General features: G+C 51.1%; 7 protein-coding genes across 7 annotated transcripts; 5 read left to right on the forward strand and 2 right to left on the reverse strand.

The window, feature by feature from the left end:
• Positions 1–395: 395 nt before the first annotated feature.
• On the forward strand, positions 396–1,484 carry N7508_000895 (uncharacterized protein; the record flags this gene model as incomplete). The annotated part of the gene is made up of 1 exon (XM_058458980.1): positions 396–1,484. The coding sequence occupies one exon, from the start codon at positions 396–398 to the stop codon at positions 1,482–1,484; it is 1,089 nt and encodes a 362-aa protein (XP_058325202.1).
• A 156-nt stretch (positions 1,485–1,640) lies between these two features.
• Positions 1,641–1,922, reverse strand: N7508_000896 (Major facilitator superfamily domain general substrate transporter; the record flags this gene model as incomplete). Its single annotated transcript, XM_058458981.1, has 1 exon — positions 1,641–1,922. One exon carries the CDS (start codon positions 1,920–1,922, stop codon positions 1,641–1,643), a length of 282 nt encoding a protein of 93 aa, XP_058325203.1.
• Positions 1,923–3,184: 1,262 nt separating this feature from the next.
• N7508_000897 (uncharacterized protein) lies at positions 3,185–4,234 on the forward strand (the record flags this gene model as incomplete). Its single annotated transcript, XM_058458982.1, has 4 exons — positions 3,185–3,218; positions 3,270–3,561; positions 3,616–3,963; positions 4,012–4,234. The coding sequence occupies 4 exons, from the start codon at positions 3,185–3,187 to the stop codon at positions 4,232–4,234; spliced, it is 897 nt and encodes a 298-aa protein (XP_058325204.1).
• A 301-nt stretch (positions 4,235–4,535) lies between these two features.
• N7508_000898 (bifunctional nucleoside/nucleotide kinase/histidine phosphatase family protein) lies at positions 4,536–6,322 on the forward strand (the record flags this gene model as incomplete). Its single annotated transcript, XM_058458983.1, has 4 exons — positions 4,536–4,592; positions 4,907–4,979; positions 5,026–5,612; positions 5,660–6,322. The coding sequence occupies 4 exons, from the start codon at positions 4,536–4,538 to the stop codon at positions 6,320–6,322; spliced, it is 1,380 nt and encodes a 459-aa protein (XP_058325205.1).
• Positions 6,323–6,577: 255 nt separating this feature from the next.
• N7508_000899 (putative vacuolar morphogenesis protein AvaB) lies at positions 6,578–9,583 on the forward strand (the record flags this gene model as incomplete). The annotated part of the gene is made up of 4 exons (XM_058458984.1): positions 6,578–8,066; positions 8,118–8,930; positions 8,982–9,090; positions 9,139–9,583. 4 exons carry the CDS (start codon positions 6,578–6,580, stop codon positions 9,581–9,583), a joined length of 2,856 nt encoding a protein of 951 aa, XP_058325206.1.
• Positions 9,584–9,855: 272 nt separating this feature from the next.
• N7508_000900 (uncharacterized protein) lies at positions 9,856–10,131 on the reverse strand (the record flags this gene model as incomplete). The annotated part of the gene is made up of 1 exon (XM_058458985.1): positions 9,856–10,131. The coding sequence occupies one exon, from the start codon at positions 10,129–10,131 to the stop codon at positions 9,856–9,858; it is 276 nt and encodes a 91-aa protein (XP_058325207.1).
• Positions 10,132–10,566: 435 nt separating this feature from the next.
• On the forward strand, positions 10,567–13,093 carry N7508_000901 (uncharacterized protein; the record flags this gene model as incomplete). Its single annotated transcript, XM_058458986.1, has 2 exons — positions 10,567–10,872; positions 10,931–13,093. The coding sequence occupies 2 exons, from the start codon at positions 10,567–10,569 to the stop codon at positions 13,091–13,093; spliced, it is 2,469 nt and encodes an 822-aa protein (XP_058325208.1).
• Positions 13,094–13,280: the final 187 nt, after the last annotated feature.

Below are 13,280 nucleotides of genomic sequence, written 5' to 3' on the forward strand. Positions count from 1 at the left end.
GGTGACTTCTTGGGCGCTAGGCGTTGGGCTAGGCACCAGGTTAGCCCGGTGCTTTCTTCCTCTCACCTATTGAACCTCGATCTACCGCGCTATCTAAGTAAAAATGTCTACGTGCCCGTCTCTCAGCCAGTCAATATCGGGGGCTTACCGCCCTGCCCCGCCTAATATGCTGGCCTGGACAAGTTATAGGCCGGTTTTATGCGGCTTGATTAATATCGTTTTATTACTACTTGAATTAGGGCAATGGTGAGGCTGAGGAGCGACTAAGCCCCTCTCAATTCTCTCCCTTCGACCCCTCAAATAGCTAGCACTACCATAACCCCAGTCATTTGCATACCAACGCCAACAGTCTCTTTGCTACATTAGCGATTTCACTTTCCACCTCTGTGTTCGTGATGTCGAACCCAGAAGATTACACTGTCGGTTGGATTTGCGCCATCACGACTGAATATGTTGCCGCTCAAGCATTCCTCGACGAAAGGCATGACCCCCCCGTGTACCTGCCGCCTCACAGCAAATCCGACTACACGTTGGGAAGAGTTTGGAAGCACAACGTGGTTATTTCCGTTTTGCCCATGGGAGAATACGGCACGAGCTCGGCAGCTCGGGTGGCAGAAGACATGATGCATAGCTTTCCAAATATCCGTATCGGCCTTATGGTCGGCATCGGGGGCGGCGCGCCAAGCCAGAAGCATGATATCCGTCTTGGAGATGTTGTGGTTAGCATCCCTCGCAATGGCCAAGGCGGTGTCCTGCAGTATGATTTTGGTAAAACCATTCAGGGCCAAGCCTTCCAACCCACGGGATATCTAGATCAGCCACCCACCGTGCTACGTGCAGCAGTAAATGGACTCGAAGCCCAGTATGAGAGCGAAGGAAACCAACTCGATGACACGGTGCATAAGATCCTCGAGAAGAAGCCGCGATTACGAAGGAAATACCAGCGCCCAGATCTAGCTAGTGACCGACTATACCAAAGTCAGGTTGTCCATGCCGTGGACGGTGATTCACCTTGCACTTTGGGTTGCGGTGAGGATCCATCCTGCCTAGTTCCACGATCTCCCCGCACCGAAGAGGATGATAATCCGGCAATTCATTACGGCCTTGTTGCCTCAGCCGACCAACTCATGAAGGACGCTTTGTTTCGAGACAATTTGGCTGCGCAAAAAGACGTTTTGTGCTTTGAAATGGAAGCAGCTGGGTTGATGAACCACTTTCCTTGTCTAGTGATCCGAGGCATCTGCGATTATGCTGACTCGCATAAGAACAAAGCCTGGCAGGGGTATGCGGCCATGGTTGCAGCTGCGTACGCCAAAGACCTTTTGTATCGAATTGCTCCCCAGCAGGTGGAACAAGAGGCAAGAATTGTTAATGTTCTGAAGGAAGGAGATCACTATACAAACATCACTTTCGGAAGTCACAACTCTGGCTTCCAGGTTGGCGTGAATGATGGCCCTCTCAACGCGACGTTCGGGGCAAAGTAATTGGCGTGTACATATATCCGCGCAAATTTTGATGTCTGCTTTGTTTCGGTTAAGTAAACTCATGATATGTGTTGGCGATCAACGTCCAGTACTAGATACTTTCTACACGCTCTTACAGGGTCCCCCTGTGGAGGCCAACCGAGATCGACAACAGTATCAGCAGTAGGTGGCTGTTCTTGCATAATGGATTGCCATCATGAAAGCAGAGGTCCGTTCGATGCAGCGCCAATTCAATCCGACAATCACAGATGAGTCGACGTTATAGAAAATCAGATCAGCTGCATAGCCAACCATCATCCCAAACGCCGTCCACATCTGCCATTGCACGACCAATGCACTACGGATGGAGGATGGTGCCGCTGAAATGGCGCCGTACATGGGCACCGTTGCGGATTTGAGACCAATACCGAATCCAAGCATGAATCGCGCTACGAACATCGTCCACCATGTTGACACGTACCCTTGCCAGAGACAGGCAATTGCGCTGAAACAACATGTTATGAAGATTGTCCCGCGACGTCCGAACCTGGCATTGAATGGGACAGTGAGCCAGCAACCGATGACGGCGCAGCAAAGATATGGGGCCGCGTTTACCAGACCGACATGCCAAGTACTTCTGGATGATCGGTCACCGATACCAAATTGGTGTTTGTAGAAGGAACCAATGTTACCGTCACCGAGGAAGCCATGTACAGTATGGATCTATCAGCGCGGCTCCGAATATCTCCCGGTTGGAACCCGGTCGGGCTTCGGCTATACTTAGCAGTAGCTGCTGCACGAGTTGTGATCATCAGGCTTCAATTAAAATATGCACAGACTTGCAGTATGCTGGCCAGACATAATAGGTCAACCCTGCTGAATATCATTGAAAGAATGGGACTTGAGTGATCGTTCACATCTGCGCCATGGCACTGCAAGGTTGACCAAGGGATACGAATACAGTAGCTGTTTGGCTCGGAAATTGAGAGACCCAGAGCATATTTATTACAATTGGCAATTGGTATGAAGCTTTCCTTGGAATAATCAATTCTTATGTTGCTATCTAGTACAGGTAGGTCTATTGTAGATATTAGGTGGTCCTGTGAAAATCTTCAATCATGTTAGCAATGATCGCATAGACTTGGTAAGAAAAGCAAAGTCAAGAAGCTTCATCAGATAGCAGTTGGTACAATTTTTAGTCCACATTATAGTTCAGAACAGGTCTGTGTGAAAAGGTTGCTTCATCATAGAAGGGAGGGAAGAAACGGTTCAAACTCACAATTTTAGTAGCAGCTCCTCAACAGCCAAGACAACATTTGGTATTGTGATGTTTGTATCGGGACAGTTGAGTCGAGACAGGCTCATGGTGTTTGAATCGCTGCTTGTATGGCAAGCTAGACGTAGCTTCATCATGCTCTGTCTATATTGTCTAGGCAGGATTGGCGACAAACCACAGCCAATGCTTATGCTATAGACCCATCGATCATGGATGCAATGCCAATGAACAGCCACAATGGTATAAGTTTTGAAATCGAAGTGAATGCAGAAGATGAAGAAAAAAAGAAAAAGGCGGGAGCTCGCGAAATAAATACTGCCGATCGGATATTTGCACTGTTTGCACTGGCAATCAAAAAAAAAAGTGACAGACGCGAATTGCAATTTTGATTTCGTGGTTTTGCAGTTTCGTGTTGAAGTCTTATTCTGCAGATATTAACACAGTCATGGATATGGAAAGCCTCAGACCTCAGGAGCAGAGTGTGTTATCTATACTTGACCACCGAAAAAGGCACTAATCTAGATCTACAGCTCCTACCAAGTCGCCCTATGAGAACGTCCGTACGAACGGTCGAGCCTTCAACTCTGTCAACTGGCGCACAAAGGTTGACAGCCCATCTGGCTCACCCACACGTCCATCACCATCTCGTCCCAGTAACGCCAGCCCCAACACCACCAACACCTCTCGCGCAGCATTCAGCCGACCTGGATCCCATGTCCCGCAAGCGATCTCAGATGGCCGCCGCCTGTATGTAGGCAACATGCCCTACACGGCCAAGACGGAGGATGTGGAGGCGCTATTCATTGCGGCCGAGTTCCCTATGTATGCGTGCACTTGAACCATGGCCATGGACCCGACTTAATCCCCTTCCCATAGCGAGCGCATCGATATTGCCATTGACCCGTTCACCGGCCGAAACCCCTCCTACTGCTTCGTCGACCTGCAAAACAAGGAACATGCCGAGCGTGCCATGACCGAGTTGGATGGCCGGGATATGCTGGGTCGTCCGGTCAAGATCAAGCCCGGTGTCGCCAAGTCGGCGGAGCGCATCGCCAACCCCCCCGAGCCCTTTAGAATTGATCGCTGGCGCCAGCAGGATAAAGTCAGCTTTGCCAAGGTGAACAGTGATTCTAGCCGTCGAGTCTATGTCGGTGGCCTGCCTCGGTTGACAGACCATGAGGCCGTGCAGAGTAACATTGAGGCGTTTTTCAAGGGGTTCTCTGTGTAAGTCTTGGTGGCTTCAGTGGTGTGATCTATACTGATACTGTGCAGTGAGAATGTCAGCAAGGTCTTCGCCCCTCATCCCGCAAAGCGATTTGAGCCCGGCGAGCACTACTATCTGTTCGTCGATGTGGGCAGCCCTGAGGAAGCCGAGAGGGCTATGCGTGAATTGAATGGCCAACAAGGACCGTGGGGTGGTCCTCTGCGAGTGCAATTTGCTCGTGGGCCCAAGCCAACGGTCACAGATAAGAATGGAATAGAAATGACAGCATAGAATACAGCATATAGCATACAAAATAGAATCATGCAACTTGTAACAAGCAACAACTTGGAAGAAGTGGAAAAAGTGGATTGTTCACGGGATGACGTTAGTGGGGAAAAGACTCACCGCATCGCCATCCAACTTCCCTCCTTTTTCCTTTCCTCACTTTTGATCTCCTGCAGGTGATAATCCGATCTTCTCCTTTATAGAGACCCTGCATGCTCGGCTAGTTGAGGCTTGTCTCTTGTTCCGGCCTCGGGATCTCTTCCTAATCCTCCCGAAACCACTTCCATTTCTCTACACCTCTACAACCATGTCGTCCAAAAGTGTGATTAGGAGCCAGCAGCAACATAAGGTGTTCATTGCCAGTGTAAGTCGAATTTCCTTCTTTCTCCAACTTTTGATGTATCGCGGGGTACTCAACCGAGGTCCCGCGCCAATTGGTGCAGTTCGCCACTTGGGGAATCGCGGAAAGTTCATTGCATGTTTGAGAGTGTAAAAGCTTGTCGATGAGACGATTCTTCGCCTCGTATCAACCGCTCTTGATGCAAAAGGCAGTATTAGGAGAAAGTACTCTGTATTTTGGACCTGGACCCGCTTAATACCTTCCCAACTTGCGCGCTGCTTCCTCCTCCTACACACGCCTGCTTTCTCAAAATGTTTGCCGCTGACCCTTACTTACAGTCTGACGACTCCAAAATATGTGTTGTCATGGTGGGCCTTCCGGCCCGAGGCAAAAGTCTCATCGCCGGCAAGGGTAAGTGTGCATCCAGCTATTGCGTACTGAGACTAACACCCGACAGCGATGCGCTATCTTGGCTGGGTGGGCATTCCCGCGCGCGTTTTCAATGTTGGTGGCTATCGCCGATTCAACACTCCTCAGCCAGCGGCCACCTTCTTTGATCCTCACAACGAGGAAGGCGAGCGCATGCGTCGCGCTGCGGCCGAGGCGGCCATGTCGGACATGATCCAGTGGTTCAACACCGGAAAGGGTGTTGTGGCCATTCTGGACGCCACCAACTCGACCAAGGAGCGTCGTAACTGGATCTACGAAAAGTGTCACGAGGCTGATATTGAGGCCCTCTTTGTGGAGTCTATTTGCGATGATGAAGACTTGATCATGACCAACATCAAGGAAGTTAAGACTACATCTCCGGATTACAAGGGCCAAGATCCTGAAGCTGCAGCTCTGGATTTCCGCAATCGCATTCGCAATTATGAAAAGGCCTATGAGACGATTGACGACAATGAGAAGCATTTCACTTATGTCAAACTCATCAACGTTGGATCAACCGTCATTATCAACCAGATCAAGGATTATCTATCTAGTCGACTGGTCTATTACATTCAGAACCTTCACATCAAGCCTCGATCCATTTGGCTGTCAAGAGTGAGTCATGTGATATGTCTTTGGGAATACCAGCTAACGAAAGGTAGCACGGCGAGTCCGAGTTCAACTTGACCGGTAAGATTGGTGGAGATTCCAATATCTCCGAGCGAGGTGAAGCCTATGCCCGCGCACTCCCTGAGCTCATGCGCAAGTCGGGAATCCCTTCCAACACCAAGATTGTCATTTGGACCTCAACCCTGCGCCGCACCATTCAGACAGCCCGCCATCTCAAGGCTGAGACCGACTTTGAGAAACTCGAATGGAAAGCTCTGGATGAGCTCGACTCCGGTGTTTGCGATGGTTTGACTTACGAGGAAATTGCCGAGAAGTACCCTGAAGACTTCGCCGCCAGAGACGAAGACAAATACAACTACCGCTACCGCGGCGGCGAGTCCTACCGTGACGTCGTCATTCGCCTGGAACCAATCATCATGGAACTCGAGCGCAGCGAGAATGTCATTATTGTTACCCACCAAGCCGTGCTCCGTTGTATCTACGCTTACTTCATGAACGTCGCCCAGGAACAGAGTCCGTGGATGGAGGTGCCATTGCACACCCTCATCAAGCTCACGCCCCGTGCATATGGTACCGAGGAGCAACGTTTCAAGGCTGATATCCCTGCTGTTTCCACTTGGCGTGGGAAGGGAACATCTGCTAAGCACCAAGATTTCCCTGCAGAGGGCAAGGAGGGCACAGAGACTAAGCATTAAGTTGTATTAGTATTAGTCTGCATCGGAGTGGCGTCACCTGGCACATGGATGCGGTTGGATTAAGACTGCATAAGATATTCAGATACCAAAAACAAGGGTTTATTGATTTACCAACAGTATTGTGTCATGTATCCAACGAAAAGTAGAAGCGTTAATATATTAGACTACTGCTGGTAACTATCTGCCGATCCATCCCGAAATCGGCCCGCCATGTGGATTCACGCTGACTAAGTACTGACTCATCACCTGGACGTCATGCGGAGAGCTTCAACAGCGCTCGCCCTCCCAACAGGAATTGCGAGCACCACGCCCATGTTGTCAGCATTTACGGCGCGGCCGCTGGTCGAGCTGAAGCCGCGCGACAAGTCGCGCATCGAATCCGTCCTAGCCTACGGCGACCGCCTCCTAGCCGGCCTAAACAATGGCAACCTCCGCATCTACCGCGTCACCGACGACGGCAAGACCGAACTTCTACGCGAACTGGAGAAATTTTCCCGATACAAGATCGAGCAGCTAGCCTTGATTAAGGAGGCCAATGTGCTTGTTTCGCTTGCGGGCGGTTATGTCTCCCTTCATGATGCGCAGTCTTATGAGGTTGTTGAAGTGCTGACGCAGACGAAGGGTGCTTCTGCTTTTGCTATTACTTCTAATGTTGTTAATGACCCCGATACCAATGTTCCTGCTATTGTTTCCCGCCTTGCTGTTTCGGTTAAGAGAAAGATTCTTATGTGGGTTTGGCGCGATATGGAACTCGAGCGCGACACTACGGAGTTGAGCTTGGTAAGTGGGGTTAAGACTCTCACTTGGGTCGCTGCTGAGCGTTTGGTTGTCGGCTTGAACTCGAGTTTCGTCATGGTCAATCTGGAGAGTGGCCAGGTGACGGATTTGGCTGGTCCGGGCAGTGTTGAGGAGTCTGGTCGATTTACAGGTGTTGGAGCTGCAAGTATGAGCTATATCGGTATGGGTGGGATGGTGCCGCGGCCACTTGCGACGAGGCTTGGGGAAGGTCAGATTCTGCTGGCCAAAGATATCAATACGCACTTCATCGATGTTGATGGCCAACCGCTTGGTCGCAAGCAGGTTCCCTGGAGCCATGCACCTGTAGAGCTGGGATATTCATATCCTTTTCTATTGGCTTTGCATGATTCCGCCAAGGGTGTACTGGAAGTCCGCAACCCAGAGACCTTGTCTCTTTTGCAGTCCATTCCTTTGCCGTCCGCTAGTATCCTGCACATTCCACAACCGAATATCAGTCTCGCACACGCTGGAAAGGGGTTCTTGGTGGCCAGTGAACGCACAATATGGCGCATGGAAGCCCTGAGCTATGACACACAAATCGATACATTGGTTGAAAAAGGCTATTTAGATGAAGCTATCAGCTTACTTGGAATGCTGGAGGATGCCCTTCTCCGGGATAAATCTGGCCGTTTACGCTCTACAAAACTGGAAAAGGCGCAAGGCTTGTTTGCCTTGAACAAGTATCGCGATTCTTTGGACCTCTTTACTGAGGTCTCTGCACCCCCGGAAAGTGTCATTCGCCTGTACCCTCGATTGATCGCGGGTGATCTGACAACTGTCCCCGAGCCCGAGGCTCCAAATGGAAAAGCCCATGGGTCACAAAGTGACGGTTCGTCGGATGAGGCAGCCCCAGGGCAAACATCCACCAATGCTCCGTCTGTCATATCATCTATGCGTAAACCCGATGAGGGCAGCGAGTCGAGCAGCATCCGCGGAGACGAGAAAGGTAAGCAAGACTCGGCTTTTAGGTGTCTTTGAACGGGACTAATCCAACTAGGTCTCCGAATGGCAGTCCGTGAACTACAGGGTTATCTGGCCGATGTCCGCCGACGCTTCCAGCGCTTCCTCCACCCCGATGGTTCTCTCAAGGCTGCTGCGCCTTCTGAAGCCAAAGATGAAGCCAGTGACTCGGTCCTCAAGCTATTGGACTTCCCATCTACCGAGGATTTTGCTGCACAGCTCCGAGCCAAGGCCAGACTGGTCGATACCACCTTGTTCCGCGCACACATGTTTGCGACGCCATCGCTAGCTGGGTCTCTATTCCGTATTGCCAACTTCTGTGACCCGGATGTTGTCATGGAACGACTGGAGGAGACAGGCCGATACAATGACTTGATTGACTTCCTTTACGGCAAGAGATTGCATCGCCAAGCACTGGAACTGTTGCAGCGCTTTGGTCAGACCGAAAATGGTCCTTTGAGTGGTCCCACGCGCACAGTCGCCTATCTCCAAAACTTGCCTCCCGACCAGATTGATCTGGTCATTGAGTTTGGAGAATGGCCTATTCGCGCTAGTCACGAGTTGGGAATGGAGATTTTCCTGACTGACACTGAGAACGCCGAGACACTACCTCGCCCTCGTGTTCTCGCATTCCTCGAGAAAATAGACACCACGCTTGCCATTCAATATCTTGAACATGTCATTAACGAATGGAACGACATGACGCCCGACATACATCAACGGTTACTCATCTTATATCTAGATCAACTTACATCCCACCAAGGGGAATGGAAAGACAAGTTTTTGACCATGTTGAGAGAGAGTGAACAATACTCGCCGGCGAAGATGTTAGATCGCCTTGATCGAGAGGGTATTTTTCCATTTTTCACTGCAAATACACAGCAATACTAATACTTGTCAGATCCCAACTTCTACGAAGCCCGTGCTATCCTGTTTAGCAAGATGGGACAACACAGACAAGCACTCGAGATCTATGTCTTCAAACTGGAACACCACGAGAAAGCAGAAGAGTAGGTCATACCATTCCATTCAAAGACGACAACACTAACTCGCAAAAGATACTGCAACCAAGTCCACCTTGCCGAAAAGAAGGAAGAAGAGAACTCAATCTACCTAACTCTCCTCTCCCTCTACCTCTCACCACCGCACGGCTACAACCCTCAATACGACCCTGCAATTGACCTCCTAGCCAAACACGGCTCCAGACTCCCAGCCGAGTCCGCCCTGAAACTCATCCCAGACCAGCAAGCCGTGCAAAAACTGGAATTCTATTTCAAGGGCCGCATGCGCGCTGCGAACTCTGTGTTCAATGAAGCGCGCATTGTGGCTAATCTGCGTAAATCGCGCGATATGCAGGTTCAGGCACAGCTGGCTCTTGGCGAAGGTGTTCGATGCAATGGAGCGGGTTCGCGTGCTCGTCATGTTACTGTTACCGAAGAGCGGATATGTGGCGTTTGTCATAAGCGTTTGGGTGGGAGTGTGATCAATGTGTTCCCCGAGTAAGTTTGTCTTCCTCGTCTTCTTTTAATTGATGCTGATGATTCGATCTAGTAACACGGTTGTTCATTTGGGATGTGCGAATCGGAGACCCAGTGTTCGATCTGGGTAATCCATCCAATTCTCTTGTTGTATCTGCATTGCATGCATCGAGCTGTTCTCGTTCCATTTTCATTGTCTTTTTCGGTTTATTCGGTCGGTCGTTCTTGGTTGGATTGTTGTCGGAGGCTGTTTTAGCGACTTTGATACCCAGTGCTAGCATCCTTTTTCACAATACGTCATGCATCATCCTCAACGACTTCCTCTCCGTAATTTTCCTCCTCCTTGGCTTCCTGCGCAGAGATCTGGCCTTGGGCTTTCTTGTCTTCTTCCATGCGCTCTGTCAGGAACACATTGATCTGGTCCTGTAGTTTGGGGACGAGTGTTTGCAGGGCCTTGAGGTGAGCTTGCTTTGTGGCCAGGGTGTCGGCTCCGTCGGAGGGAATTGCGTGTTGGAATGTCTCAGTAGCTTGAGGGGCGGAGTATACCGCTTCGAGATTGAGGGAGTTGGCCATTGGAGGGATATGTACACTGGTGAGTTGGAGGTGGGAGGAAGAGTTGAACCCCCACCATACTCTTTCCTGCCGAGGCTAATCCAAAGATGGACTAGTGGTTGGGTAATTACTTAGGCTGTAAATAGAAGGCGGTAAGCACAGCACCTTTCCCCGGACCTTCGATAATCCGGTCTATCAATGAGAAAGTATACGAAGGGCATTTTGGGAACTGCAATTTGATGTGATCCCAGATGAGCTGCTCGAGCTAGATGTCTATAGAACAAATAGTAAACTAAACTGAGTGAGATCGAGACTACATCTGTCGATATAGAAGCTTCGATCTGCGTGTAGATCGAGATAGCGCTGTTGTCTTTACTGTCGACCGTAGGGGAAGGGATCTACGAGGTGGCTTTTGTAGCCTTGAAACACTTCATGCTTTCATGTCATGGACACACCATGAATCCCTCGTTGCGATCCCCAAACTCGCCAGGGCGTCAAAGGGTGCCAGCCCCTGCTCGCTACCGGCCTCCACCTCCGCAGCCTCCGTCGGATGACGACGAAGATGACTCCGACGAAGACGAATTGGCTCGCCCCGGTTCCTCCGGTAGCGACGCCTCCTCCAATGTGACAACAGTTTCAGCAGCACCGGTTACACCTATCAATCCTCAAATTCCTCCCGGCAGCTATTTCCCCCCCTCAACCTCGCTCAACCACCACCTCGCCGCACGCTCGCCCGATGCCAGACCACTCCGGCCGCCGGCCGTCTGGCCGGGGCCCCTCGACTGAACTGCCCCGGCATCGCTCTCGCGTTCACTCGCAGGGCTTCTTTGAACCATCCATGCCGAGTGCTTCGTCTGACCAGGTCCCTACCGTGTCGGCCTCCCGAATCGCTGCCCAGGCAGCAATGCAACAGACGAAACGGGCCCAGAATGTTATACCTGTGGAGGATACACGGTCACGGCAAAGTGGCAGCGCATCGCCCCCGCTCATGCCTGCTCCATTGCGTGTTACTGTGCCCTCGCCTCAGCCCCCAGCGCCAACAAACGTGGCTACGACAGCTGCGAATGTTGTGTTCCCGCGCGCCGGTGCGCAACCGCCAGACCTACAGCCCGAGAAACAAAAGAAGAAAAAGCTGTTTTCTAAACCAAAGCATATCGGTATCAGCAGGGATAAAGATTTGGGCAAGGATCGGGGGCTTCCTTCTCCGAGCAAGATCAGTGGCTTGTCGCGGATGGTCAGCGCGTCTACGACGACTTTGGCCGACTTGCCTTCGAACAACTCCTCCATGTACAATCTCTCCAATGCCTCTGTGAGCACCGTCGTCCCCGCAGATCGAGCTCCTGTGCCAGAAAAGGAAAAGGACAAGGAAAAAGACAAACACAAGCACCATTTCCTGTCGAGACAGAAACTCAAACTCAAGGACCGGGTGGATGATCACTTCAATCAAGTCTTGTCCTCAGCCTCCAGCAACTCTCGTCCGGCCGATCCAAATGCTCCGCAATCCCTCTACTCCTTCACAAGCCCTGCATCACCGGCTCCGGGTGCCACGTTCGGTAAGTCGGTCAGCGGTCTGGATATCTTGCATGGCGGACGAGCACTCCGCGAGAAGAAGAAAGAGGAGAAAGCACTCGCCGAGTCGGAGCAATTGGAATGGCTAGCCAATACCACCGGCGGTGCCACGACGCCTGGTGGTTTCCCATGTCCCTCTTCAATTGGCAGTGCAAGTACATACCCCGAGTCTATCCTTCGGGAGACATTGCAAGGCTTTGGGTTGAATAACATGACACCCGAAGATGCGTGGGATTTCCTCAAGGCGAAGCTGCTGGTCATCTTCGATGGTGAGGATGTGCGCATTGCCATTGAGGATTTGAACAAGCTGGTTCTGGTTCATTTGCAGCGCTGTGTGCATAAGAGGACACCCGCCTCCATCATTACCGACTTGCAGGAGTTGCTTGAAACTGGGTTCGCAACTCTTAATCTCAGTTCGCTTCTAGGGGTACCTGATGAAAAGCTGGTTCCACACCTGGTACAGATTTGGCTGCTGGTATTCGGTACAATCTTGCCCTTTATCCAGGCCGTTTTCCTTCCTCTGGATCTCGAATTCAAGGGCTGTGGATCTCTGATGACTAGCCGCGAAGCTCTTGAGTTCTGGGGGCCACTCCCTGTCGGTGGTACGCTCGAAGTGCGTAACCTGGTTCTCATTGCCTTCCGTGACTGTATCATCCTAAACCGCTACGAGACTCTGAAAGCAACCTTCTCCCGCCTCAGTCTAGACTCCATCAACTCTGGCTTCCCAACTCTCAGTGTGACAGCCAAAAGCACCGGCACAGGAGGACGTCCTGGTACTGCAGCCTCGCTCGACGCCGGTTTCGGCAGCTTTAACTCACAATCTTCTACCCTCCTCAGCACTGTTGCAGACAGCTACTCTTCAGACGGGATAACCGGTCTAGCCAACAACCCCCGGCCTACAAGCAGCAACTCCCGCAGCCGCGCTGCATCGAATACTTCCTCAAACCCAGATCCTTTCACCTTCCAGTCTGTTGCATCGCCGCCGGCACCTGCGAAACGACCCACGATCATTCACCGCGTTAACTCGACTGATAGCTCACATGTCATTACAGAGACTGTGGGTCGTATGCTGCAATGTGTTAGCGTGCTCGCCAGCGTGCAAACTGCCGATGCCTCTCAAGAGAAGATCGAGGTCCTCAGCAAAGCTCTAAAGCACAACTGGCTTGGACGTGGCCGCACAGGCCGTGATCGCCGTGGATTTGTCGGTGCTAAGATTCGGCCTGTCATGGTTGGCGGTCCACCAGTCATCGACGATGCAGAGTCTCTCACCACTGCTGGTATCAGTATTGGAACAAGTACTACTAGTGGATCTCGAGGTCGAGGTGATTCTGATTCGTCGGAATGGAGTGCAGGACTACCAGGAATGGGGTTGAGTATGCGAAGCAGTGGTAGACGAGAAATGAGCGCTCTCTGACCTTTGATTGTTTTTTTTGTTGATTCTTTAGCTGTTCAGCTTTAGCTTTAGCTCTCATGATTGTATGACACCAGCGGGTGGGCACATGGACTCGGGGCGTTTCTCATTCGGATTTGATATCCTTGAGCATTTTCTATGATCGTATCTAGCGAATAACAGACTTACTGAGAACTGGTTTTGTAAAAAA

The sequence above is a fragment of the Penicillium antarcticum genome (assembly GCF_028974205.1).
Source record: "Penicillium antarcticum strain IBT 31339 chromosome Unknown utg000001l_segment0_segment0, whole genome shotgun sequence".
Lineage (NCBI taxonomy): Eukaryota > Fungi > Ascomycota > Eurotiomycetes > Eurotiales > Aspergillaceae > Penicillium > Penicillium antarcticum.